Source organism: Jaculus jaculus, chromosome 9 (assembly GCF_020740685.1).
Source record: "Jaculus jaculus isolate mJacJac1 chromosome 9, mJacJac1.mat.Y.cur, whole genome shotgun sequence".
NCBI classification, from domain to species: Eukaryota; Metazoa; Chordata; class Mammalia; order Rodentia; family Dipodidae; genus Jaculus; species Jaculus jaculus.
This window is the reverse complement of record NC_059110.1, coordinates 129,355,089-129,382,158: the sequence shown is the minus strand read 5'-3', so window position 1 is coordinate 129,382,158 and position 27,070 is coordinate 129,355,089. Positions and strand designations below refer to the sequence as shown.

The 27,070-nt window shown below is 41.8% G+C and overlaps 1 protein-coding gene across 1 annotated transcript in view; it reads left to right on the top strand.

Moving 5' to 3' along the window:
- The first annotated feature begins 10,797 nt into the window (after positions 1-10,797).
- Positions 10,798-27,070, top strand: part of Map2k6 (mitogen-activated protein kinase kinase 6) — a 143,812-nt gene continuing 127,539 nt past the window's right edge. The window contains exon 1 of the mRNA XM_004655144.3: positions 10,798-11,083. Coding sequence (XP_004655201.1) covers positions 11,068-11,083 — 16 coding nt within the window. The 5' untranslated portion in view covers positions 10,798-11,067. The remainder of the gene's footprint in view (positions 11,084-27,070) is intronic.

The window sequence follows — 27,070 nt, the reverse complement described above, 5'->3', positions numbered from 1 at the left end:
ATGGAAGTTTGACAGTGAAAGAAAACTAAAAGATGTTTCTTTTGTTGCAAGATTCATTATCTTTTTTTTTTTTTTTTTTTTGAGGTAGGGTCTCACTCTAGCCCAGGCTGACCTGGAATTCACTATGGAGTCTCAGAGTGGCCTGGAACTCACAGTGATCCTCCTACCTCTGCTGAGATTAAAGGCATGTGTCAGTACGCCCGGCTAAAATTCATTATCTTATGAGAAATATCCAGTCATTCTACCCAAAAAATATTTATAACACTCTTTGCAATGCTCTATAGGGACAATAAGAGTATTCTTTAGCATTTTTACCATTTAATTGTGGAAGTATAATTCTTGTATTAGAAACAGTTCAAGTACAGTATGATCCTCAAGAAAAGAATATATTTATCAATGACCATGGGCCAGACACTTCCTTTTGAGACAGTTAATTCTGCTGGCTTTTTTTCCCCCTGCTATTGATATAGTCATAGATGTTGTATAAATTAATGAGAATAGTTGTGCTTCAATAAAACTTTATTTACAGTAATAGGCAATAGGCTGGCTTTGGAGGAAAGGCTATAAAATAATAACCTCACATTGTGAAGGAGTTCTCTGTACTCTTTCTATAATTGAATATGTAGTCAGTGTCACTAGGAAATGCATCAATCATTCCTCTTCCATCCTGGCCTATTACCTTGGACTTCTGAAATGGCAGTAACAATGACAGTCTTTGTGTAAGGTTGGACAAGGAGGCAGAGCGCAAATGTGAGGGCCTGGCAGCATTCTTTCTGGAAGAAGCTGCAGAGTGAAATATTGAGGGGTCTTGGTGGCAACTCCTTTCAGTTGTCCTGTATCACATGTTAGTAATGAATTAAGATGAAGCTTCACAGGTATTTTCCAAAGGAGCTTCAAATTTGTTTGTGACTGGAAACTCACATTCAGAGAGAGCACAATGAGTAATTTGGTTTTCTTTTTAAAAATTATTTTGTAAGCATTTTATTGAGCATTTGAATACATAAGCATATTATAAGTTGATTGTGTTTCTCTCCTGCTGCTCTTTGTCCCCATCCTCACTCTTATTTCACTAACCCCCCCTTGTCTTTCCCAATATTCCTTCTTCTGTGTTGTTGTCTCATTCTTTTGTCTTCCATCCTCTGAGTAAAATTATTGATGGGATCAATACTGTGCACGTCTTATAGGGTTCTCAGCTTCTACTGTGAGATCGTTATTTGTTGTTTTAACAGATTTTTTAATATTTTTATTTTTAACTATTTATGAGAGAGAGAGAGAGAGAGAGAGAGAGAGAGAGAGAGAGGATGGGTGGCACACCCAGGCCTCTAGGCACTGCAAACAAACTCCAGATACATGCACCACCTTGTGCATCTGGCTAACATGGGCTCTGGAGAGTCAACCCTGGATCCTTAGGCTTCATAAGCAAATGTCTTAACCGCTAAGTCATCTCTCTAGCCCTTTATTTGGTTTTATATAGCACTATATACTTTCTTCTTACTTTTCTGATTCCAGACAGGGTGGCACTAGAACATGAAGAAAATGAACGAGAATTGTATCAGAGAAAAAACTGCACAGATGTATATGTGTATTCATACATGTATGTAATATATGTGTCTATTTCCATATATGTATATGGACAAGGATACTGATCAGATATTAGGTGGTAGGCTTGATTAAATACTATTTCAGTTTTATTTCTCTTTAAAATTATTTTATTCATTTATTTATCTGAGAGAGAGAGGGAAAGGTAAAGAGAGAGAGAGAGAGAGAGAGAGAGAATGAGCACGCCAGGGCCTCTCACCACTACAAACAAACTCTAGACACATGTGCCACCTTGTGAGCCTGGCTTACGTGAGTACTGGGGAATCAAACTTGGGAGTGTAGGCTTCACAGACAAGTGCCTTAACAGCTAAGCCATCTTTTACGCCCTCACTTTTCTTTCTTGACTGAACTGAATTAGAAATCATCGTGGTGCCCCATATCACTTAATTTAATGATTTTCGGTGGCTCTTTGCTTTCCAGGGCTTAACACTCCAGACGGATGGAAGAGACACTGAAGCTTAGATAGACTTAAATAGGGTTACAATTCCATTTCTCACCCGTCGTTGAAGAAAATCATGAGGGGAGATGTCCATTCTTTAAAGAAAAACTCCAACTCTTTGGACTGGGGAGATTTCTCAGTGTTTAAGGCACCTGCAAAGCCTAATAACCCTGGTTCGCTTCCCCAGCACCCACGTAAAGCCAGATGCGCAAAGTAGCACAAGCATATGGACTTCATCCACAGTGGCTGGGGGCCCCAGCCCTCCCATTCTCTCTGTTGTCTTTCTTCTATCTCTTTCTGCTTGCAAATAAATAAGCAACCAATATATTTTTTTAAAAAAACGGCAAGATTTTTGTCAACCATTTCATGTTAACGTTCCTATCCCAGTCTCAATGTGATTTTGGGGAGAAGGTTAAGATAGCATTACACTGGAGTTTCACACTTCTTAGTTGCTAAGAAATGTTGAACACTTATATTGCTCACTGTTATTCAATGAGAATGTAATTCCGTAAAGACTGGATAGACTGTCAGCATTTCCATAAGATATGTCAAGCACTGTTAATTTACAAAGGAGGGTTTGTTAACAATAATTTGAAACTCTAAGTCTCTATAAGAGTCTTGACATGTTAGTCAAAATTTTTTAATTAGATATAATTGAACAGATTTTTCTAACAAATTCTGACACTAACATATCTTTAACTTGTCATAGAGATATTTAATCTAGATTAAGATGAATTCATTTGGTAAGTAACAAATCCATGCACATATCAGATGAGCCAGTACAGGCTGACTTCAAAAGAGAAGCCTGGCATATGCCAGACCTGGAGAGAACCTGATGTAGATGAAACTGTCCATGGAGAGTGTAGAGGCAAGAGTTAAGAAAAGGCAAGCAAGGCGATCTTCCCATAGGAGTGGGTAAAGAACTGCAGGAAATCTGATTGGCCATTAGCAGAACATGTAAGATTTGTACCAAGTTCTGTTACTGTGAAATATTAGTAGATATATGACTAATTAGACACTTTCCTTTTATGCACTAACAGATGTCAGCAGAATTAAAAGGAGAGAATTAACTTTTACAGGGCATAGGGATGTGGTGAAATACTTCTTCATGTAAGAGATGAGCTGGACATGGTGGTGCATGCTTTTAATCTCACAGCTCTGAGGGAGGCTGGGGTAAGAGGAGTGTTGTGAGTTCAAGGGCAGCCTGGGCTAGAGCAAGTCCCTACCTTAAAAAAGAAAGATGAAGAGATGGTTTAGCAATTAAGGTATTTGCCTGCAAAGCCAAAGGACCTCAATTTGATTCCCTAAGACCCACGTAAGCCAGATGCACAAGGGGGTACATGTGTCTCGAATTCGTTTGCAGTGGTTGGAGGCCCTGGAATGCCCATTTTCTCCCCCTCTCCCTGTCTCATTCATAAATAAATAAATAAAGCTTAGAAAGAAAGAAAAAGCCAGACGTGGTGGTACAGGCCTTCAATCCCAGCATTCTTGGGAGGCAGAGATAGAAGGATCATGGTGAGTTTGAGGCCAGCCTGAGACTACATAACGGATATCAGGAGGTCAGACCCTGGGATGAAGCAAGACCTGACCTTGGGGGAAAAAAAAAAAAAGAAAGAAAAGAAAATGAAATTCTGAAGTAGTGGAGGCCAGTAAAAGTCAGAGCCGTGGAATGAGAGTTCGGTGAGTTAACATCTACAAGTATCTATGTGTGTACGTATTCTGTAAGTAGTGGCAGGTGAATTCCCGCCCTAGCTGAATAAGAAGGCTGTATTGAGTAGACTGCTTACACGCAGTTGTCTTATATTAGATGGAAGGGAAGCAAGGCTAAGTAGACGTAGCTGTGCCTCACTGGGGAGGGCACAGAAAGCAAAGATGAATCTAAGTTGGGGTTTCCAAAACTTCCACAGTCAATGCCTGTTTACCATGATGCTTGATGTGAAAAACAACAGAAATGTTGTATCAGTGCTACTTGACAGGCGGTTCCCTCCCTAAGTGATTTCCTGTAGGCTGCTCCCTAATATTCTTCAGTATAGAGATAGAGTTTTCTAGAGTCTAGAGAAGTACACAGTTAGTGCTTGAAATTGTAGCTTCAACTTCAGCCCGCTCCTGTTCCTCATTTCTGACACCCGGCAGGTACGTCACTCAAAGCGTCCTCACGTGCCGAGGCACACTGGACGCTGGGGCGGGAGCAAAGAGCAGCGTGAGCATTGCTGGTCTCTTCATTCAGTCCTTGCTGTCAGGATGGTCAATGGTTGTCTTTGCAGAACTAAGGAATGGGAACCCATTGATTCCCTGAACAGAGAAATGCTTAGCTGTTGTAGAAAGAAAGGGGGGTGGTCTGGAGAGATGGCTTAGTGATTAAAGCACTTGACTGCAAAGCCTAAGGACCCAGGTTTGATTCCCCAGTGCCCACGCAAACCAGATGCACTAGGTGGCACTTGCGTCTGGAGTTCATTTGCAGTCCTGTACACCCATTTTTTTTCTCCATCTGCCTCTCTGTCTTTTAAATAAATATTTTAAAGAATTGGTTCTTTCTTGAAATCTTTAGTAGTTTTGATAAATATGAGAGCCATGGAATGCTAAAATTAGAAGGGCTTTTAGGGTAAACCCCTTGCTTTACACTGAGACTAAAAGAGTCATTGAAAGGTGAAGCGACTTGCCTAAGGCAATCCGGATTATAGCTCAAATCTCGTAGATTCTACTGTTTTCCTCCCGTCAAGGTGTACCTTCGGGCTGGGGAGCTGGTTCAACAGGTAAGAGCACTTATTCAGGAATGGGGACTTGAGCTGGAGCTGTAGTGCCCACTTAAAAAGCTACAGTGGGGCTGGAGAGGTGGCCTAGTGGTCAAAGTGTTTGCTTGCAAAGCCTAACAACCTGGGTTAGATTCCCTAGTACCCATGTAAAACCAGATGCAGTGGTACTTACATCTGGAGGTCATTTGCAATAGCTGGAGGTCCTGGTGTGCCCATTATCTTTCTCTCTCTCTCTCTGCTTGCAAATAAATATATAAAATTGTTTTTTTTAAAGCCATCATTTTCACACATGCCTACAAATCACTGTCCTGAGGGTGGTTGGGGTGGGGGAAAGATGTGGAGGCAGAGGCAGAGGCAGGGAAATTGTTGAGTCTTACTGGTTGGCTTGGCCAGTGTGACCAAAGCCAGAGTCAGCTCAGGGTTCAATGATAGAGCCCATGTCAAGGAAACGACATGGAAAAGCAGTAGAGGAGGACACCAGGCATTCTCTCTGTCAGCGTGTGCACCCAGGTGCATACAACATGCATACGCACTGCACACACAGTAATTATATCTTACCAAATGTTGTTAGCTTTAAATCAGAAATTGAGCACTAACATTTCATGGCATACAACAGGGATTCTCATACTCAATTCTGACATTTGAGCTAGATAATTCTTTGTATGGGGGGTGGCTTTCTGTGCACTGTGGTCTGATTTTATTTCTGATTATTCCTTATTAGATGCTACCATCACCCACTCCCCAATCCTTCCCCGTTGTGACATAAATGTCTTCACAAATGGTCCCAGGAGACAAACTAGTTGAGAACCACTGCTATTGAGCTCCTGGGCTCCAGGTGTCATTCCTGCCCCATGGATGACGCCCAATGCCACCACTTCCCCCACCCAGCATAATGCACCAGAATGACTCCTTCAGAAACCAGTGTGATCTAATCTAAGGGACTCTTTCCAAGAATTTCATACCTCTGAGCCGATAGCTTAGGGTTTCCCCAGATGTTCTTTCTGGTGGCCCTAGAGGTGTGAGCTCCATTATGGAATCTAGCTAATCCAGGCTAGGCAGTGTGGCAGACCCTTGTTCCATCCATTCCAATACATGATGTGCTAAGTGCAGAGATAGTACAACATCTCCTCTCTCCACTGCTCTGTCTAGCCTTCTACAGAGAACATGGGGTCAGCTCTGTGACGTCTTAGAAGAGATATAAATGTAAGATGTTACAGAATTAGAAGGTTCACTTGCTTTACGTGAAGCATGGTTAGAGGGTTGCCAATGTAGACATCACAACACATCGAGAGTGGTCAAGAGCAAATTGGACAAGACCAGATGTGTTCGGGTTGGCATGGCTGTAGACTGACAAATCTGAACAACTAGATAGACGAGGAAAGGATGTCCCTGGCATGGGAGAGGCACACCTAAGGAGAACCTGGTTTGAGCACCAGCATCCACATAAAAAGTGGGGTATGGCTATAACCCCTGTGCTGCAGGCTGAGGAAGGATCTCTGGTCAGCTGGCCTAACATAAGAATGTGGCACTCCAGGCTTAGTAAGAGATTCTACTTAAGGGAAACAAAGTGGAAAAGCAATAGAAGACACTTGACTTCCTCCTCTGTCCTTCACATGCATGTGCATGTGGGTACGCATCTACACACACACACACACACACACACACACACAGAGAGAGAGAGAGAGAGCCAGAACTCCTGCCATCTCCAGGCTATGGTATCAACACAGGATAAGAAGTAAAACTGAACAGCAGGCAGGGCCCAGGCCTTGAGGAGCCAACTGTGCAATACCAAGGAGCATGGAAGGCAGCTATGCTCTCCCCTATGCCACCAACGCCCCACCAAGAAGTTTAGAATTGGTCCTGAGGAGAAGAAGAATCTGGGAGTGCTGTGTGTCGGATTTGCATTGCAGAAGGATGTGAAGGCATTCAGAAAAATCACAAAGATGATGGGTCCAACTTGAAAGCACATTATCTCACTACAAACACTTGGTGTTCCTATAAAGAACAATGCTGCCAGAATTTACTCCTGCTTTCTTTAACAAAAAATATTCTCACGTATTTTTTGGAGAGAGAGAGAGAGAAGAGAGAAGAGAGAACGAGAAGAAAATGGGTGTGCCAGGTGCCAGGGCCTCTTGCCACTGCAAAGAACTCCAGATGCATGCACCACCTTGTGCATTTGGCTTTATGTGGGTACTGGGGAATTGAACCCAGGCCAGAAGGCTTTGCAAGCAAGCATCTTTAACCACTGAGCGACCTCTCCAGCTCCACTCTTGCTCTCTCAGTCCTCTGCAGGAGGGATTCTCCTCATGGCACTGTGAGCTCCAGGAAGACCGGGTGAGGAGAGGAGCAGAGAGCAGAGAGCAGAGAGGTTCAGCTTTGGCTGCCATGCAGAAAAGTGTGAGGAAGAAAGTTTTTCACAGCAAGGGAAGAACATTTCCTTCAGGAAGCTGAGGCCTCCTTAGAGGTTGAATTCCCTGCCATTCTAGTTTCCTACTTGGAATTCAGAATACACTTTCTCCTAGGAAGAGAAGCGATGCATTTTTCTATTTTTACATTATATAGTTTGGCTGATTTATGGATGGAAGGCATTTTGTGTATGCATATGTGTTTGTATATGTGCAGTAACTGTGAGTATCCTATTGTTCTGGTGAGAAAATGAATGGCAAGTTGGCTTTCAGAACACAATCCTTTTGCCAGCTGTGAATTATGTGGCTTATGCAGAGAATGTTCAATCTGATTGATGGTAGCAAAATGCACCATAGCTGTTGAGATTAGAACTCTTCTATAAATGAGACTGGGCCCATTTAAGTGCAATATGGCTGGTGAAAAAAATACAAACAGAAAATTCTAGGTGGTAGTTCAGGTCCTGCATGGGCTAAGCCAGTCTGGGCTAGGCTCAGGCGCTTTTCCCAGGGCCTGCAGGGAGCCCTGTCCAGGTTTCCAAAGTGAACTGGGCATGTTAAAATTGGTCTTGCCCATGTATCTCCTTTCAGTGAGTCTTAGAAAAAATGCTGTCTGAAGAAGGCTCTGAGCCTGTGTGCACACTGAAGGCAAGAAGAAACAGCATGGGTTTGTCCAGAAGAATGGTGGATTACAAAGCTAGAAAGTCCTTGCTTTTGTGCTATGGGACAGAAGTGTCACCCTCTTAAAGGCAAAGGCTGCCTAACCTTCCTGTGGTGAGGTTCCTTTGATTAATTCTCAAGAATGTCAGTAGAGAAGCCAATTGTCGTGACGCATGCCTCCTTTAATCCTAGTCCTCCAGGGACAGAGGTGGTAGGATCATTGAAAATTTGAGGTCAGTCTGGTCTACGTAGCGAGCTCCGGGACCGGCAGGGATATATAGTTAGACCCTGTCTGCTGTCGGGGTGGGGGAAGGGAAGAATGACAGCAAATGGAATCTGCTGCAGTAATCATTGTTGGCACCCCACAACCCAGTATGTTTCTTGCTTTAAAGAGCTGATTTTCTTACTTGGAAAGCTGAACTAGGAGGGTCACAAATTCCAGGCCTTTCTGGGCAACAGAATGAGTTCAAGGCCAGCCTGGATAACTTAGGTAGATCTTGTTTCAAAATAAAAATTTAAAAAAAAAAAAAAAAGGCCAAGGCTATTGTTTAGTGATAGAATGTATGCCTGGAATTCACAAGGTCCTAGGTTTGAGCATCATCATTGTAGGAGAAAGAAAATAAAAAAAAAAGGGTTGATTGCAGCTGACACTTGTGGCCTTCTTTCTGATTCATACATTACTCAGATGGCCTGGCTTCCTAGAATTCATAATAAATTCCCAAAGTTTTCATTCACACCCATCACATCCAGCGAATCTTCTCTCAGGGAGCCTCTTTTGGCCTTCCACAACTGACCTGACCTACCTACCTCCAGCCGCTTTTGAGTTTCTACCTACTTAGATCTTTGAGGGCAAATTCACTCTCTAGAAACAATGCTTTGAGTGGGTTAAGCCCCATTTCAAAACCTTGCCACCACCTTCCATGGACCTTCAGAATAAAGCCTGAGCCTCTAGTTTACCTTTTAAGGTCTACAGAATACCTCCCTACCTTTAAAGTCTCACCATCCTCACTGCGTTCACATGCAAGGCATTATGGAACCTTTAGTGTTCCCTGAATGGGAGGTCCTCCTTCCTGCCACAGTTTATTTGTCATTAAGCCTGAAACATTCAATTCCTCCCTATTTACCTATTTTAATTATTAATTAATTCATTTGGGGAGTTTTTTACTTTTATTTATTTATTTTTTCAAGACAGGGTGACTCCAGCATAGGCTAACATGGAACTCACTCGGTAATCCCAGTCTGGATTCTCCTAACTAGCCTGGAATTAAAGGCATGTGCCATGATTCCTGGCCTTTTAAATTTAATTTATTTATTACTTATTTGTGACCAATGAGGAAAAAAAAGAGTGGCAAGGTGACGGGGAGAGAGAGAGAATGGGCACACCAGGGCCTCTTGCCAATGCAAAAGAACTCCAAATGCATGGGCCACTTTGTGCACCTGGTTTCACATGGAAACTGGGAATTCAAACCCAGGACATCAGGCTTTGCAAGCAAATGGCTTACCCATAAAGCTGTCTCTCCAGTACCTTATTTATTTATTTATTATTATTATTAATTATTATTATTATTATTATTATTATTTTTGGAGGTAGGGCCTCACTCTAGCACAGGCTGACCTGTAATTCACTATGTAGTCTTAGGGTGGCCTTGGACTCAGGGCGATCCTCCTGCCGCTGCCTCCAAGGGCTGGGATTAAAGGGGTGCGCAACCATGCCCTGCTCCTTATTTTGTTTTTTAATAGTACAAAACGTTGTTATGACCTGTCCACATATGCATATAATGTACTTGGTAGCATTTGCCCGTTACTATTTCTTATCCCCTGCCTTTTCCTTTCCACTTCCTTAATAGGTCTCCCTTTGCTTTCCTACTCCCCTCCCCACCCAGTTGCTCCAGTTTCCACACGTGAGAGAGGATGTGCAAAACTTGTCTTTGTGAGACTGACTTATTTCACTTAGCATGATTATCCCCAGTTCCATTTCCCTACAAATGGCATGAACAAATGCTGAGTGTGGTCTATCTCTTGGAGTGGTTCCCCTCCAGTCCTTCCAGAGAATTCTTGTATCCTTAGCGTCTTAGTAAAGGGGGACGACGTTTTTCTCCACCACCATGCTTTCTAACCCTTAGCTCTGATCCGGGCAGGAACAAAGGCTAATTCAAAACCCCTAGAAAGACACCTCTGGCTTCACCCGGGTTCTCAGTAAGCATGTCTTGATGTTACTTAACACAGCCAACATATTTGACTTTAGGCAAGATGACTATATTCACCCTCTCCTCCACTCCTTTCTCTGCTAACCCAGGGGATTTTTCTCACCACCCCCATCCACTTCAGGTGAGAAAGGGCATATTTAATAAAACTGGCTCTGAGTATAAGAAACACTTTTTTCTTTGTAACTGTAAGAAATGAGAATTCCTGAATATCCCTGCCTCAGCCCTGCTCCACAGTGAATTTCAGTTTCTCTTACTAAATAAAACTTTGTATCTCCCGGGTAGGGCTAATCACCACCAAATTCTCCCATGCATGAATTATTTTTTTCGTTTTAAATTAGACGTCAGAGTGACACGTGTACAGGCAGAGACGCTTCACAGGTGTTGAACTGGAAAATCAGTTTATCTGAACACCCACATGGACCTCTTAGGGGTGCCCAAAGCAATTCAGGTACTCCAATATTCCCTAGCTGTGGGCTTTTCGGGAACAAAAATGCCCCATTTCATTAGCCTTGCCGCCTGTCTCCCTTCCCTTATGACCAAATGCGCGTCTGCCTTGTTTATCTAAATGCAATCTCTGCGGCGCCCAGTCATCTCGCTCAGCGACTGGGTCGAGCACGTTTCCTTAAATCAGAGCCCCGTGGACTAGACATGGGAACTACATTACCCAGCAAGCCCAGCGCCCTTCGCAGGAAGGACGTCTGCGCACTAAGATACTCAGTTCCAAGTTTGGAGCTTTTAGCTGCCAGCCCTGGCCCATCATGTAGCTGCAGCACAGCCTTCTCTAACGTTGCAACTAAGGGGGAAAAAATCACTTTCCAGACTATTTTGCAAGGTGTGCATTTCCATCTCGATTCCCTGAAAGTCCATCTGCTCCATCGGTCAAGAGAAACTCCACTTGCATGAAGATTGCACGCCTGCAGCTTGCATCTTTGTTGCAAAACTAGCTACAGAAGAGAAGCAAGGCAAAGTCTTTTGTGCTCCCCTCCCCCATCAAAGGAAAGGGGAAAATGTCTCAGTCGAAAGGTAAGAGCGTGTTTGCATTACTTGCAAAAAAATGCAAAGGGTTATGCATGCATTTATGAATGCATGGATGCAATTTTCGCCTGGCGATTGCATTTTTAAGTTTGAGGTTTTCCACAGCTCAGTTGCATTTCCTGTTTAGTGTGTGTCTTTTTTTGCAGACACAGAGAGTTCCTGTAAGGCACGGCTTGCAGTTCAGCTGTGCATTGGCGTTATTTGCATTCTTCTGCTAGGATTACTGAGCTCTTTTTGCCTTTTGCACAGTCAGGAGAGATGTAGCAGGTTGGTAGCGTCTAAATGTGCAAGGCTTTATGTAATTGTAAATTTCTTTAGTGTGCACACGGACACATTCCGAGTGATTTTATGTGCAACAGGAACACAAACTTTCAGAAAGTCTTGAGGTGGAGATGAAAGGTAAAACTCAAGCTAAACTGCTGGGAAATTAACGTACTCGTAAGGTTCTTTGGGGGAATGAACCACCGCTGCCAGTGTTTAGCTAAATTTGTATTGATTTCGCTTGAACATTAGGTAACTTTTGATTTTTAAGGGAAGTAGAGGTGAAGTGCAGACAGCAGCATGTTATTCAAAAAGCAGACTAAAGGAGTCCTGTTCTTCTGAGAGTTTGCACTGTACACTGGTTACTTACAGCGGTGACGATGTAGACGTGTTTGTCCATTTTAAAGATGCTTTTGTACCTTGGTGGGGGAGGGCTGGGGGAAAGTGTGTTCTTAGGCATTACAGCAACACGAGGGGACTGTACCGTTTTACTGATAACCACAGTGAAATATTTTAAGTGAGAATTTCCATGTATTTCATGAGATAGTCTATAACAGGTCAGAAGTTCAGTACTATGTTGCTTTTTTTCATTTTTCTCAATTTAATTTAATTTATTTTTAATAAAATTGTATTTTGCAGACTTATTGTTATCTGGGGAGGGAAATTTTGTTTTTTAAAGTTCCTGACATGGTATGAGAAAGCTGTGCTTATTAGATACCTATGGGACCTTTAGTGACTTGTTTCTGGAGGATTCCTTTCTTCCCAAAGAGAAAGCACAAGCCATTCCACTGTGTGTAGAATGAAGTGAGTTGGCTACTACTGAAAGCTAGTGAGCACCACTGGAATAAGTGCTGGTGACTTAAAATGTCCAGTAAACTGTTTGCCCCCCTCTTTACCATTTCTTAATTCTACCTGATAAAAGTCTTGTATCTCAGCCCAAGAAAATAGCAATATGTTGCAGTTTAGAGTAGGACTGTGGTTTTTCCTGTACAATTAGGGGAAGATGGAATTCTCTGAAAAGCTAAGAGGTCTGGTAACCCTAAGAACTGGCATTTTAAGGTGGAGATAGTCTTCAAGTCTGGCTAACTAAAAGTCTCATAAATGAGCAGAGAAATAACAGTTTGGAAGAATCAGTCGATGAGACAACATGTTGGGGAAAAAAAGATGGCATCCAGTTGCTTTGTATTTGGTAAATATTCACTCAGTCATCCACTTCAATCTAATATGTATACATATGCATGTGTAGTATATATATACATTATTGCATATATGCTCATGTCTATATATGTGCATGTGTGTATATATAAGTACATGCTTGCACACACACATGTATATATATGTGTGCGTGTGTACACACACACAGAATTTTGGTCACACTAGAATATTTAAAATGAAGCCTTTTCCTTCAAGGGACCTACTGTGTGGTTGGTGAAAGCCAGTATGTGAAGGACTCCCTAGAACATGGGATAAAGGGACAGGTATTGAAGAGAAATATCAAAGTTTAGAGTCAAAAGTGATTCTTTTTGGCAGGTTGGATTGTCAGGCAGTTGCATGAAGAAGGTGGTGTGTACTTTGATCCTCTGCCTTCATTTGGACCTTAGGGTCTAAACTAAACTCTATATAGTCTTCTGTTCTGCATAGAGTTTTTGATTCACCCTAAGTAGAGCTGCACAGAAAGTCACGTGGCACTTTTCCTCTGTGGATGTGCCTATAGTGGATCAAGTCTTTCAAATCAATTTCCATTCACCCAGATGAGCTTTCTCAACTGGATCCCATTTGGAAAGTGTGTCTGCTATGAACACAAAGTTCTTGTCCAAAAGGAAAATTATTGGTGGAAAGAAGTGAGCGATCATTTTAGAGATGGCAAAAGAGCCTTGGCCTGGATTTATATGTGGAATTGGCCTAATTCAGCTAGGCTATCCTCAAATGGCCAAAACTTTCTTTTTTCTTTCTTTCTTTTTTCCTTTTTTTTTTTTTTTAAATGCAGTTCCAGACTTCTTTCTAATACTCTAGCCAAGAGAAATGGGAGGAAAAGTGAAAGGTGGATACATTCTCAGTATTGAAAAATTTAACAACATGTTCAATTCAAGGACCTTTACGAACTTTCTAGATAACTATAATTCAGCTTTTCAGACCTCTAATTGAAGGCATAGCAGAGGCAAAGAATTACAGACTGCCTGGGAGCAGAGACGACTGGGCTGCTTCTTTCCAGTCATACCAACGGCGAGATTCCGAGAAAGAATTTCTTAAAAAGAAATTTTGTTGTCTACAGTTGTAACTTCAGGTGGTGTGCTTTTCATCTTGTTTATATTAGCTGTCTGGGGCTGAGCTGACGTTTTTCAAATATTCAAGCAGTAGTACGCCTTTTGAGGAAATCTGAACTATAAGTTAACAGGAAGGGCACCCAGAAAGTGCAGGAATTCCTGCACATCCAGGAAGACAAGCTACAGGAAAAATGTGTCATCTACACAACCCGGGAGAGAAAGCCATTGTTATCAGCCAGAGTGTTCTTTTGAGAAAGGGAGGGAGAGGTCTGACATCCCCTGGTTCCACCTGAAAATGTTCAAGAAGTTTCACTCTGTGGAAATACAGTTTTTCTCATTTCCTATTTTGCCTTAAAATATGAGTTTATTTAAGTCACGTAAGAAATGCTTATATGGCAAATTCAGAAACAGGTGGTAAAATGGTCAGAAAGAGCTTAACCCCACCGAGCTCTTTGCTTCTACCTCTCATTCATCCCATGCTGGGGAAGGAAATGTGTGAATGCTTCCTTCTGGGCAGATTCCTTTGTCAGCTTCTGTCAGACAGACTTGTCATGTTTAGACTGTAATCTGAGCCAGCATGCTTCATAACTAACTATGTACATCTCAGGACACCAAGTCAGAATAGGCCCCTTGGGTGTCCTGGGCTTCATGTGTGTTGTGCTGTTTCCAGTTCTTTACAGCATGATGTATGTTAGAAGGCTTTAGGAGGTTCTCTTGCTGGAAAATATAATGCTGATATAAGGATTGCAAATCTCATCCTTTTGTGTTACACATATGAACACCATTTATTCTATTTTCCAGGATTTTAAAACCTGAAAAATCTATAAGGAATATTCTTAAACTCAAAAGATTATATAAGTAGTCGATGTTCATTACAGATTATATTTAATAGAAAAAGAAAATACAAATGACTACTTACTGTAGAACACATGTTGATACCTATTCTTTCAGTCTTTTTTTTTTTCTGTCCTGTACATTCACATCTGAATAGCTCAAGATATGTGCAACTGGAAGGTCTACTTAATTATCTTTTGTTTCACTAACTGCGAAATAATTTCAAGTTAATATATATTTACATGCATAATTTCCAATCCATTGCTTTTGCTTAAGTATAATCTGAATGTGGCCACAAGCATCATGATAATTCAATATTATACATACAATGGCCTCAGACTCAATTCCAGGAAATCAGCTACAGGTTATGAATGTCCAGTCCTCCCCCACTTTCCATTATTTTCTTTCCATTAGAAAATAGTTTTTTCTATTGCTATAAAAATGGCACATACTCATTGAAAACATTTAAACCAAAGAGAAATTACTGCTACGAGTAGAAAACTCACTTCCAAGTCAAACTACACTGAATGCATTACTAGTAATGTTGAAGGAACTTTTGATTGACAGTCTCCATATATATACACAGTGCACCCTAATCATAATCCCCTCTCTCCACCCTCCTCTTCTTTCCAACTCTTTCCTCTTCTACTTGGGTGTCATCATATAGTTGTCATCATATATGGCATCATATGATTGCTGTTGACATTTGATGGGTATTTTCACATGTGCATATATACTCACATGGGCTGTTTTACCATATAGGATATTTTGCAACTTGTCCTTTTATACTCTGCCATGAATCTTAGCCTTCTTCCCATATTAGTGCACATAGAGTCACCTCACTCTCTTCTGCAATTGTATACCTTAATTTGCAAGAATATACCCATTTGTTTACTCACTCTCCCATTGAATTTTCATTAATTCCCATGTTTAATTTCAGTTATAACCTATACTGCAAAGAATTCCTTGGGCATATATCATTGCACACTTATCCAATTATTTATTTAGGATAGTTCCTGAAAGTGGAAGTCTTGGGTCAAAGGACATGCATGGATATATTGGCCACACACCCTCTGGAGAGGGAATGTTAATTTTTATGGTCTCCAGTAATGTTTGAAAGTTCCTCTTGTCTCCTTTTCTGCATCATGGTAAATTTTTCCGAGTGCATTGCTCTTCACAAAAGTTCTGTTTTTCTTCATCTGAGTATAATAATTTGAAAAATAAATCTTTGCCAATTTGAGTGAAGATATTCATACTCTCTTTCTACTTGCATGTTTTAGCAGTGAGTTGAAAATTTCATTTATCGTGCCATTGATGTTCCATGTGATTTATTCCCTTTAAAATATCTTTAAAATTGTCATATAAAGATAAAATTATTTTTAAAGTTAGGCCAGAAAATTCCAAATTATAGAGGTTGGTAGTTATGGGTTAGAGGTCTATGCATCTAAACAGTTTTAATTCTTGGATAAGTTCTAATTTTATTTTTAACCAAAATGTATTATGTAAATGGAACATATTCTATAATGAAAACTTATTTTATGTACACTGCCTGTAGCTATCTAGAGCCACATGAAAATGATAACAAAAATGTAATAATCTGAATTAAATTCTGGTTTGGGAAATGCCACATTTTTGGGCATTTCTGAATTATTAGTTACCTTACAGATTTTTTTTTCATTCTGTAAATGATTTTTGTCTGGAGTGCATTGTCATAGAATAATTAATTGTTTAAGCTTCAGTTGCAAGCACGGAAAGTGGCTAACTTATTTAATGGGTTAGAACAATTACAGCTACAATTGATTTTCATAACCTCACAAGTTATATATCCATCAGGTGTGATGTAGTCTTCGCATATCCTTAGTGAATGTGTGTCTATACATCCCCATATTGTATGATCAGACTTGAGGCCATGAAAGGAGTTTAGTCCAGGTCCTTCATTCTATAGATGAGCAGAGGGAGGCCTTGGCAGTAATGCTTTGCCTGCAGAAATTAGAGTCATAGGTAAACGTAACTACTGATTCTTTGCCCAGAGTTCTCTCACCAAGCCACACACCGGTGCTGGAACTCCACATTCACACTCCTCCTCCAGCAACATCACTACTATATTTTAGAGGCTTCATTTTTTGGGGGGAGGGGAGGGGAGAGCAGCAGGCTGACTAGGGAAGGCTGATGGGACATCAGGAGAGATTATTTTTCTTTGCACAAGAAATGGTGATACACGATTTAAGGTGGTGGGCCTTCTTATGAGTACTGTGATATTCTGCAGATGCTACTAGTTCGATTGCCAGCGCCTACTTCATTTAAGCTATGAGGTGTAAGCCCTAGAATTATTGTTTGGTTTTTCTGCTCTCTCATTTGGAAGACCCTCCTGGGTAAGCATACATTAAAAAAAACAAAACATAACAAAACATTTATTAACTTGCAAGAGAAAAGAGCGAGAGAGAGAGAGAGAGAGGAGAGAGAGAATGAACATGCCAGGGCATCTTGCAGCTGCAAATGAACTCTAGACATATGTGCTACATTGTATATCTGGCATTACTTGGATGCTGGGGAATCAAACCTGAGCAGCAGGGTTTGCAAGCAAGTCCCTTGAACTGCTGAGTCATCTTACCAACCCTTAGGGAAACTTCTCACGTGTATTTGCTATGCTAACTCTTTCAGTACTGTCCCTGTAAATAGTAGGGGCTCAATAAATGTGCAGCTATGAAATTATTTTTGACTGGTGGGGCTAACTATCATTTTTCTCCTAAAAGATTAGATGCGAGCAAATTGCAATACAATTACCTTCTTATGCATGCTTTCTTGTTCGCATTCATAGGCTCATTCTGTTTTTGCTTGATCATTTGGAAATTTCAAGGATAGCATAAAAAGGAATTTAGGATGTTTGAGGAAGCCTCATGTCTCCTACATAGGTCCTCTAAACAGATATAAAGTTTGCGTAATCCTTTGCTAACTTTTTCTCTTAAATATATGCTGAGCATGGGTCCCAGCAGCCTAATAGAAAAGGCACCGGTCTCTTAAAAATATGCTGAGAATTGGGGTTTTGAGAGATGTCTCGTTTGTTGAAGGTTCTTGCTTTTGAAAGCCTGCTAGCCCAGCCACCCACCCACCCATGTACAGTTTGATGGGCATTTGTTTTCAGCAGCTCGAGCCCTGCTGCACACATGTATGCATGCGCGCGCACGCGCACACACACACACACACACACACACACACACACACACGAATATATAATAAAAGTTTTAAAAAATAGTCTGAGGATATTGCTTGGTAGCTCGAGCAGGTGCTTAGCGTGTGGAACCGAGATAACTTGTCCAGAGGAGACTGTTAGGCCCAAACTGAATTTCTCTGTGTCCCATGCTGGTTTCAAAGTCTGTGGACACAGAAGAGTTATCAGAAGCAGTTTGAAAAACATTACCAGCCAGCCGGCTTCTTTCTGATAAGGCAGAGAGATCTGTGGGGATAGCCCTAAGTGCAGTGATTTCCCACTTCCTCCCTGACGATCCCCACTGCCACGGCCCGCCCCCACACCCGCGCCTCCGTGTCCTTGCATCATCTGCCCCCACTGAAGTGGCCCCTACGCCTTGCTACATGTGAGTCCAGGAACCTCATCTTACCATGTTGAAGAGGATATCCAGATTGTAATCTACGCTCAGCACAGTTGCTCATAAATTCCTGTGATTCTGTCAGCTGTGCTGTGACTTCACGGGTGGAAGTGGCACTCATCTCTTGGTCATCCATTTTTCTTTGTACTGTGCACACCTTTCATCAGTTAGATCCCTGGCTCAGTCTTAGGATGCAGATTCCCGCACTCCCATGGTCCCCAAAACTACCATCATTGTCATCATCTCCACGATCATCTTTAGTACTTACCAGCCACTTTTCATTTACAATGCTTAAAAAAATGTGTCTATTCATTAAAGAGAGAGCATATGGATGCACCAAGGCCTCCTGCTGTTGCAAGCAAACTCCAGATGTATGTGCCACTTTGTGCTTCTGGCTTTACACTTTGGTGCTAGGGAATAGAACCCAAATAGTCAGGCTTTGTAAGCAAGTACCTTTAACCACTGAGCTATCTCTCCAGCCCCTCATTTATAATGCTCTGTAGTGTACATAAACCCTGTAAGCACATATTCTTATCTTTAATTTATAAGCAAGTAAACTAACTGTTAACATTTCCCCCCACGGATTGAGGGTAAGCAGTGGAGACAGGAGACAGCCAGGTCTGCCTCACAACACGGTGAGGTCCTTGCAGCCAGCAAAGATAGCCTCTGGGTCAAATGCAGTTCAACCTTACCTTTTTCAGTACAGCACATGAGCTAAAACAGATGTCCCCCTGTTTTTTGGGTGTGCCAGGGATCCAACCCAGGGTTTTGTGCATATTAAGAGTATTTTATCTCTGAGGTATAGCCTAGCTCTAATTTTTATTTTTATTTATTTAATTATTTTTTCCAAGTAGGGTCTCACTGTAGCCTAGACTGACCTGGGATTCACTATGTAGTCTCAGGGTGGCCTCGAACTTACGGAGATCCACCTACCTCTGCCTCCCTTTTGCCTCCTGAGTGCTTGGATTACAGCCATGTGCCACCACACCTGTCTGTTTTTTATTGTTTCATTCATATATTTGAACCTAGTCCGGTTTGTTAATTCAGTAAATGTACGGTATGAGTAGTGATCGAATTAGAGCAATTGGCATTTCCTTCACTTCAGATACTGTCTTAGTCACTTTTGATGCTGGGGCAAAATATCCAACAAAAAATTAGTTTAAGGGAAGAAGGGCTTATTTCAGCTGATGGTTCTAGGTTAAGAAGTGCATCGTGGCAGGAGCTTGGAGCAGAGCTGGTCACATGCAGTCCCGGGCGCGGAGGCAGGGAGCGAAGAATGCCGGTACTTAGCAGTGATCTCTCCCTTGTGTTTTTATACAGTGCAGGATCCCAAACCGTGGAATAGTGCTGCCACAAATTAAGGTGGATCTTCCCAGCTCAATTAACCTAATCTAGAAAATTCTTCACAAGCATGCCCAGAGGCTAATCTCATCTAGATAAATCTCCTGGAGGATTCTAGGTCCTGTCAAGTTGTTCATCACCATAAACCATCACAGAGAGTATCCTTTCTACATACTGAGGACCTTTAAATCTTCTCCTTTAGTTATTGTGAAATATATGATGTCATAGATTATAATTACCCTACCTTTATAGAACAGCCAAGTAATTCTATCTAGCTGTTGTTTGGAGCCCATTATTATTATTTTTTAAGTTTTAAAAAAATAATTTCTATTTATTTGTTTACAAGGAATAAGAGAGAGAGAGAGAGAGAGAGAGAAGGAGGGAGGAGGGCATGCTAGGGCCTGTAGCCACTGCAAATGAACGCCAGGTGCCTTTGTCCCTTGTGTATCTGGCTTACGTGGGTTCTGGCAAATCAAACCTGGGTCCTTTGGTTTCTCAGTCAAACAAACACCTTAACCGCTATGCCATCTCTTCAGTCCCCATTTTCATTTTTTTAATTACAGAGAAAAATAAATTTGATATTTCATGGCACATGACAAATATATCAAATTCCAACTCAGTGTCCACAAATAAAGTTTTATTGCATTACAGCGAAGGTCACTTCTTTTTGTTTGTTTGTTTATTCTTTTCCGTGGCTGCTTTTTTCTCTATCATGGTAGATCTGAGTAGTTACAACAGAGACAGTATGTCCTATGAAGCACAAAGTATTTACTGTTTGTCCTCTTTGCTGACCCTGCCTTTATGACTTCACTTGGGTGAGTCGTGGGGGCTTTGCAGGAGAGGGCTCCCAGATTGCATTCCACTTTGGCTTTAATGGGAAGCTGTTAACCTGTACCACTACGGTCCGATCTTCCTCCAGCTACCTCTTGGGCCAGGCCCACAGGAAATGTCTGAGTGGTGTTTCTCCTAACTGTGAGAATTTAGGTCATTGTTCACTTCCGCTGAAACAAGCCACCCATCTCTTTTACTCCATCCTGGGGTCCTTCCCCTCAGCTGTTCTCTTCCTCTGTGTGTTGCATTTCTCGTCTTTCCCCTTTGTGGAGAAGCAGTCTATTAATTCTTCCCCTCACTGTCTTCAGCCTCTCCTCCTTGACTCTACATTTTGTTTAGAAAGCATTAAAAACAACTCTCACACCATCCCCACGACCTGGCTTTGTTGCTTAGGGACATAACATAGCTCAGTGGCTCCATCATTTCCTTTGTGTGAAGATAAAAGTCTTCTTCTGTCGTCAGACATTCTCCATGTTACCCACACAGGTTTCTGGCTATGTCTCCTACAAATTTAAGAACTATTTTTTCTTTCATTCATACCTAACCCCTGGGGGCACTACTGAAAGACATTTTGGCTGAGTTGTGAGCGCGCCTTTGCTCAGCGTTACTCACATCGTATGCATTGTGCGTGCTTAGGAAAGAAGGCTGTGATCAGGGATCTGAAAATGAAGGAAGGTGAAAGGTACGTGAGGGCAGAGTAGCCTGATGGGAGGAGCTCACATCTGTTTGTCATATCCAGAATGAGGCTGAGGCACCATCCATACAGTGAAGGGCAAATTCCTTCCAGCCCAGATGGTGTCATTGCTGTGGCTTCTTTCTATGTTCCTGATACTGGGACACATGTGAATTATATCCTCCACATGCCCAGGGAGGTGATACCTGGCTTTGTAGATGGAAAACCCAAGGCCAGAGTGGTTAAGAACTGGCCTTAGATGCCAAGGTGATGGTGGCCGAGGAGTCTTTCATTGAGGTCAGCCTGACCCTACAATCTGAGCTCCTAGTGACTTCCCTGGAGGTCTCACTCCAAAATAATTGATAAAACCCACTGCATAAAAGAAATGGCTAGAAATAGAAACTGTGATCACATTCTATAGGAATTTAGCCAGATTCAGGCATGTCTGGTTCAAGTATGGTCATGAAGAAGGACTGCGCTGAGTCTAGTCCCCCGTTTTTTGTTTTTTTATTTTTTTCTTCTGTTTTGGTTTGTAGAGGTAGGGGCTTGCTCTAGCCCAGGCTGGCTTGGAACTCACTAGATAGTCTCTGGTCAGCCTTGAACTCACAGGATCCTCCTACCTCTGCCACCCAAGTGCTGAGATTACAGATGTGCACCACCACGCCCAGCTGTGTTTAGCTTTTTATTAGTTCCTTTTGTTGTGTCTCTTTAAGTGTCAGTTGAACTTGGAATACTGAATCTGACTCATTCAGGTTGAATTCCATGTGTACGTTTCCATCTGGCTGAAGGAGGCTGATTACCATTTGTCTCCTGACAGATGCTGATGAGGGTCTCCTGGAAGTTGGGGTTAAGGCATCAGATACCATGTGTGGGTTCCATTTGCTGCTTCTAGGCTGCATCACTGAGAAACCAAGTAGAACTGAGCCTTCCATGTATCCTGCACATCCAAGTTACATTGCTTTAAAACACCATGGCCACCTTGGTTCCTATTTGGCTTGGTGATTTCCTTTCTTCCTGGTTATTTCTATGCAAATATAACAAGTACAGTTTCCCTGAGCTATGAATGAATCTCACTGTGCTCTCACACTGGACTGTATGACAGAACCTGAAGTTGCATTTTTGTGGTAAAAGAGCCTAGATAGAGTTTGATCGAATTTTTTTTCAACTATCTATGTATCTATCATCTATACATTTGTCTATTATCTGTATATCCTCTACCCATCTACTTATTTATTTCAGAATAGGGCTTACTATATACCCTAGGCTAGTCTCAAATTCATGGTGATCCCCCTGCATCGGCCTCTCGAGTGCTGAGATTACAGAAATGCACCATGTGCCTGGCTATGAATTTCCTTTTACACACACACACACACACACACACACACACACACACACACACACACACACATTTTGTTTTCAAATAGGCCCTCACTCTAGCTCAGGCGGACTTGGAACTCACTCTGTAGCTCCAGGCTGGCCTCAAACTCATAGTGATCCTCCTGTCTCAGCCTCTAGATGCTGTAATTAAAGGTGTGCCCCACCACAACAGGCTCAAATTTCTATTCAAAGCAACTAATTCCTCCTTGACTCCATCTCCAGCTAATGCAGAGCAGTCACACCTGTGCCTTAAATAGATGGTCTGGATGTTGCGTGCCTGGTTGTGTACTTCCTTTCTTCTCTTTCCGCCATTCCCACATGAGGGCCATAAGCTAGACTGAGGTTTAAGGCTGGAATCTGAGGAACCAAGGAAACAAAATAAGAAAAACATGGGGTTTATTTATTTATTTATGCAAATAGGTAGGGTCTCCCTGTAGTCCAGGCTGACCTGGAATTCACTATGTAGTCTCAGGCTGACCTCAGCAGAGAACGTGGGCATTATTTTGCAGTAAATATGAAGAACCAACAGAATTTCTCAGGTATTTGAAAACTTTGTCAAGTAGACTTCCCATTGTATTTACTCCTTCCTATACTCCATTACCCCTTTGCCATTTGGAAAAGACAAACAAATAACAACAACAACAAAAGAAAACCAAACAACAGCAACCCCCAAAAGCCCTGGACATACATACCTCAAGAGAGAACCTGGACAACAGGTTTGTTCAGGAAGCTGGGAGAATGGCCCAGTGCATAAAGTGTTCGCCATTCAGGCCTGAGCACCTGAGTCTGACCCTCAGAACCATGGCAAGAAGCTGGAAGCACTGCTGCCTGTTACAGTCCCAGCACTCTTGATGGTGAGATGGGAGGTGGAGGGAGACCAGAGTAACCCCGCCTCCAGAGAGCTGGGCTATTGAGGACAGACCTAAAGTTGTTCTCTGATCTCCACATGCGCACGGTGGCATGTGTGTACATGCACACTCACACACTCACACATACACATCTGCACCAACAATTATTTTTTATTTTGTTTTTTCGAGGTAGCTCAGGCTGGCCTGGATTTCACTATGTAGTCTCATGGTGGCCTTGAACTCATGGCGATCCTTCCACCTCTGCCTCCTGAGTGCTGGGATTAAAGGCGTGCACCACCACGCCCAGCTGCTTCTTCTTCTTCTTCTACTTTTTTTTTTTTTTTTTTTTTTTTGAGGTAGGGTCTCACTCTATCCCAGGCTGACCCTGAACTCACAATGTAGTCCCAGGTTGTCCTTGAACACACAGCAATCCTCCTACCTCCACCTCCCAAATGCTAGGCATGTGCCACCATACTCAGCCAAATAATTAATGAAAACAGATTTGCTTAGAACCATTGAACAAGTGTGCTTTTGGTCAATGGCTGTATTTAAGTCATTGTGTAGGTACAAGTAGACCCTAGGCAGTTTTCTCTTCTATTTATTAACTATGAAGTTCTGGAAAAACCTTTGTAATGTTCATCTTTGAGTTCTTCACCTTATAAACAGAGACTGACACTTATTGGTGTGGTCATGCACATGATCATGTATGGAGCATGGTTTGACCAGACCTTATGGTTCATTTATTCTATCAGGGTTTATTGACTACATGTCTACACTTGAGGTACTTTGCTATAATAACCTTTTGGCAAACAAATTTGCATCACTCTTCCTTTCCTTAAGCCTTTAAGGGCATTCTCACATAGAAGGACATAAGAAAGGACAAAAATGTGCAGAAATAAAACTAGAGTTCTAGATACATATAGCATACTTACTATGAATCACAGAGCCCCATCTTTATAATGGATTTGGGAATTATTGATGTTATTTTTTTTTTCATAGTAAACAAGGACTCAAGATCTAAATCTAGGGATGAAAAGGAATCTTGAATTCTAAAATCCAGTGTCCGTGGATGAATGGTAATATAGACAGAGCAATTCCTTAGAAGGACAAAAAGAAAGAGAAGGGAAAGGGAGGGGGGGAGGGGAGAGAGAGAGAGAGAAAAGAAAACCTAAGAAAATGCTCCTGGAATATATCTGAAACTTAAAAGGCCTTACTTGTATTTTCTACTTAACTTATTACTTATTAACTTCCTTTAGACAAATGCTGTAGTAGTTGCTTATAGGTTAATAAGTGGAATGTTTTGTGTTTTAGGTGTATTTTTTTTTTTTTTTGAGTGCAGAAACTCCAGGAAATCTACAGGTTAATAGTTAAACAAGAATATCATATCAACCAGGTTTATAGACACACTGTAATTATATAAGCAAGCTGTTGGTTCAGTAGTCAATGTCTTGCTAGGTCAGGGAATATTTTCCAGAGCATGGCTACAGTTGTAATTTTCATTTTTTATAACCTGTTAACCTGCCAATATGACATGCCCCCTTCTTGATACATTTCTCTTTTTTTTTTTTTTGGAATCAAATTGCAGTCAGGAAAATTGGAAAATATACTTCCCAGTGGTGTTCTGGAAGGTTCTAGTAAGTTTTGGAATTTGCTCTCTCAAGCAAAGTATTAAATGCTGGCAAGGGAGTACACACATACATACATATAACACCTTTTAAATCACATTTCTTGGAAACTGCATATGTGTATTATAGTCATATATAAAATTATATATAGGTTACATGTCATTATATGTATAATTTCAAAAAAGTTGAGAGATAAATTATGATTATTGTAATTGATAGATTACATTACTTTCTTTTGTGATTTAGGTTTCAAAACCAGAGGGACTTTTTGTTCTGGGGCTCACAGTGCTTTGTTTCTCCATAAACCCAGTTCTTAGTCACCCTCTTTCCCCTCAGTGACTTCATTTACTCAGAACGGTGGGTGAGAGGCGTGAGCTGAGTCACCCCCAGTCAGAGCTCTGCAGACCAAAGGGCACTTTTCTCTCACCTTGCTGAGTCGTTACGGAGAACTGATGACGCAGCCAGGTAGACAGGACCTGCCAGCCGGATCATCTTTCTCAGTGGACTTGCCAACACTTCTCACTGGAGGTTTCGTTCCTGAACTAGCTTCTATTTTTATAGGGAAAGTAAGGGGGAAATACAGATTTAATTGTTGAATTGGTATCAGAAAATGATTGAGAAACTATGGCATATTTGGGTTAAAATATATCTTTTTTCCTCCCATCCCAACTTTCTCTTGCTGGTGTAGCCTATCCAAGATCAAGTAGCTAGTGAGTGTTGAGGGGGTGTGAGAGGTGGGGATTGCTTCTTGGTTGAAGTTAGTGGGATCACTGACCAGATAAATAGATCACCTGCACCCTTCTCTGTGTTCAGTGGATACTAATACGGGGACAGGCTTAGTAGCTAAAGGCACATGCAAAGCCTGATGTCCCAGGTTTGATCCCAGTACTTGCATAAAGCCAGATGCACAAAGTATCATATGTATCTGGAGTTCATTTGCAGTGCAAGAGATTCTGATATGCCTACTGTCTCCTCCCAAATAAAAAAATACTAAAAAACAAATATGGATAGAGTCATATTTCCACCCTTAAGAAGTCCATAGTGTAGTAGGATGCATTCGTGTGCTAAGGTTACAGGCACAAAGTACCACAAGTGGAGTGACCCAGACAATAGAAGGGTACTGTCTTAGTTCGGGTCAAGCTGGCCGTAGCATGGGCTTCTGAGGGCTGAGGGGAAGCCTCGGTCCTGTGCCTCTCCCTGAGCTTTGAGAGTTTGCTGGCACATCTTTGGTGTTCCTTCCCTTATAGACTCACCAGAGAGATCTCCGCCTCCTGTTCACATGGCATTCTCCCTGTCCGTGTGTCCGTATTCAAATTTTCCCCTTTTATAAGGAAGCTAGTCATACTGGAGCAGGGTCCCACCCTAATCTACAATGACATCATTTCAAGTAATTATATGCAACCACCCTGTTTTCCTGCTAGATCACATTCTGAGGTGTTGGTGGTTAGTACTTCAGCATATTAATCCTGGTGTGTGTGTGTGTGTGTGTGTGTGTGTGTGTATAGGGAGTACATAGTTCAACCCATAACATGGAAAACAAATCTGTGTGACTCTGCTAAGCAGGTAGGGCATAGTGTAAGATGCTTCGGGACACCGAGGAGGTGAGGCTCCTGACTCAACCTGGGAAGACCAGGAAGTCTGTTGGCAGAGGAAATAACTTCACTTGACATAGCAGAACTTGATGTGGTTCTCAGGAGAGAAAGGAAATTAAGCAACAGGCCTGCTCTCTGGGCCTTGAGTGGCTCATCATTAATGCCAGGCTGGATTCTTCTCAAGTGGGGTGCATTACATTAGGAAATACATATGTACACACACACACACACACACACACTTGCTGTGTTGATTTCCAAAGATTAATTAGTATTTAGTATTAGCAGCAACAGATCACGCTCAGTTGTTGTCACAGACAACTTCGATGCATGGGTCTAGGGGCAGAACATTCTTCCCATTATAGCAGTTGGTTATTATCTCAATGGAAAAACAAAAAAGCTTAGGGAACAAGAGGAAGGTCCAAGGATCTGTAGCCAGGCAAAGCTTATTTTTAGAAAAGGTTTGTAATGCTAAAAGCACAACAAAACATCTACTCAAGTGCTAACCAAGTGTAGCAGTTATCTTCTTGCTACTGGGACAAAACAGCAGCTTATGAGAGAAATGGTCTTATCACAGGAATACGGTTTTGAGGGAAAGTTTCATCACGGTGGAGAAAACCGTGGAACTAGCTCATAGCTTTATATCGCAGCAGCAGAAGCAGGAGAGAGAGAATGAGAGAGAGAGAGCGAGAGTGAGAGCTAGCGAGAGAGACAGAGAGAGAGAGAG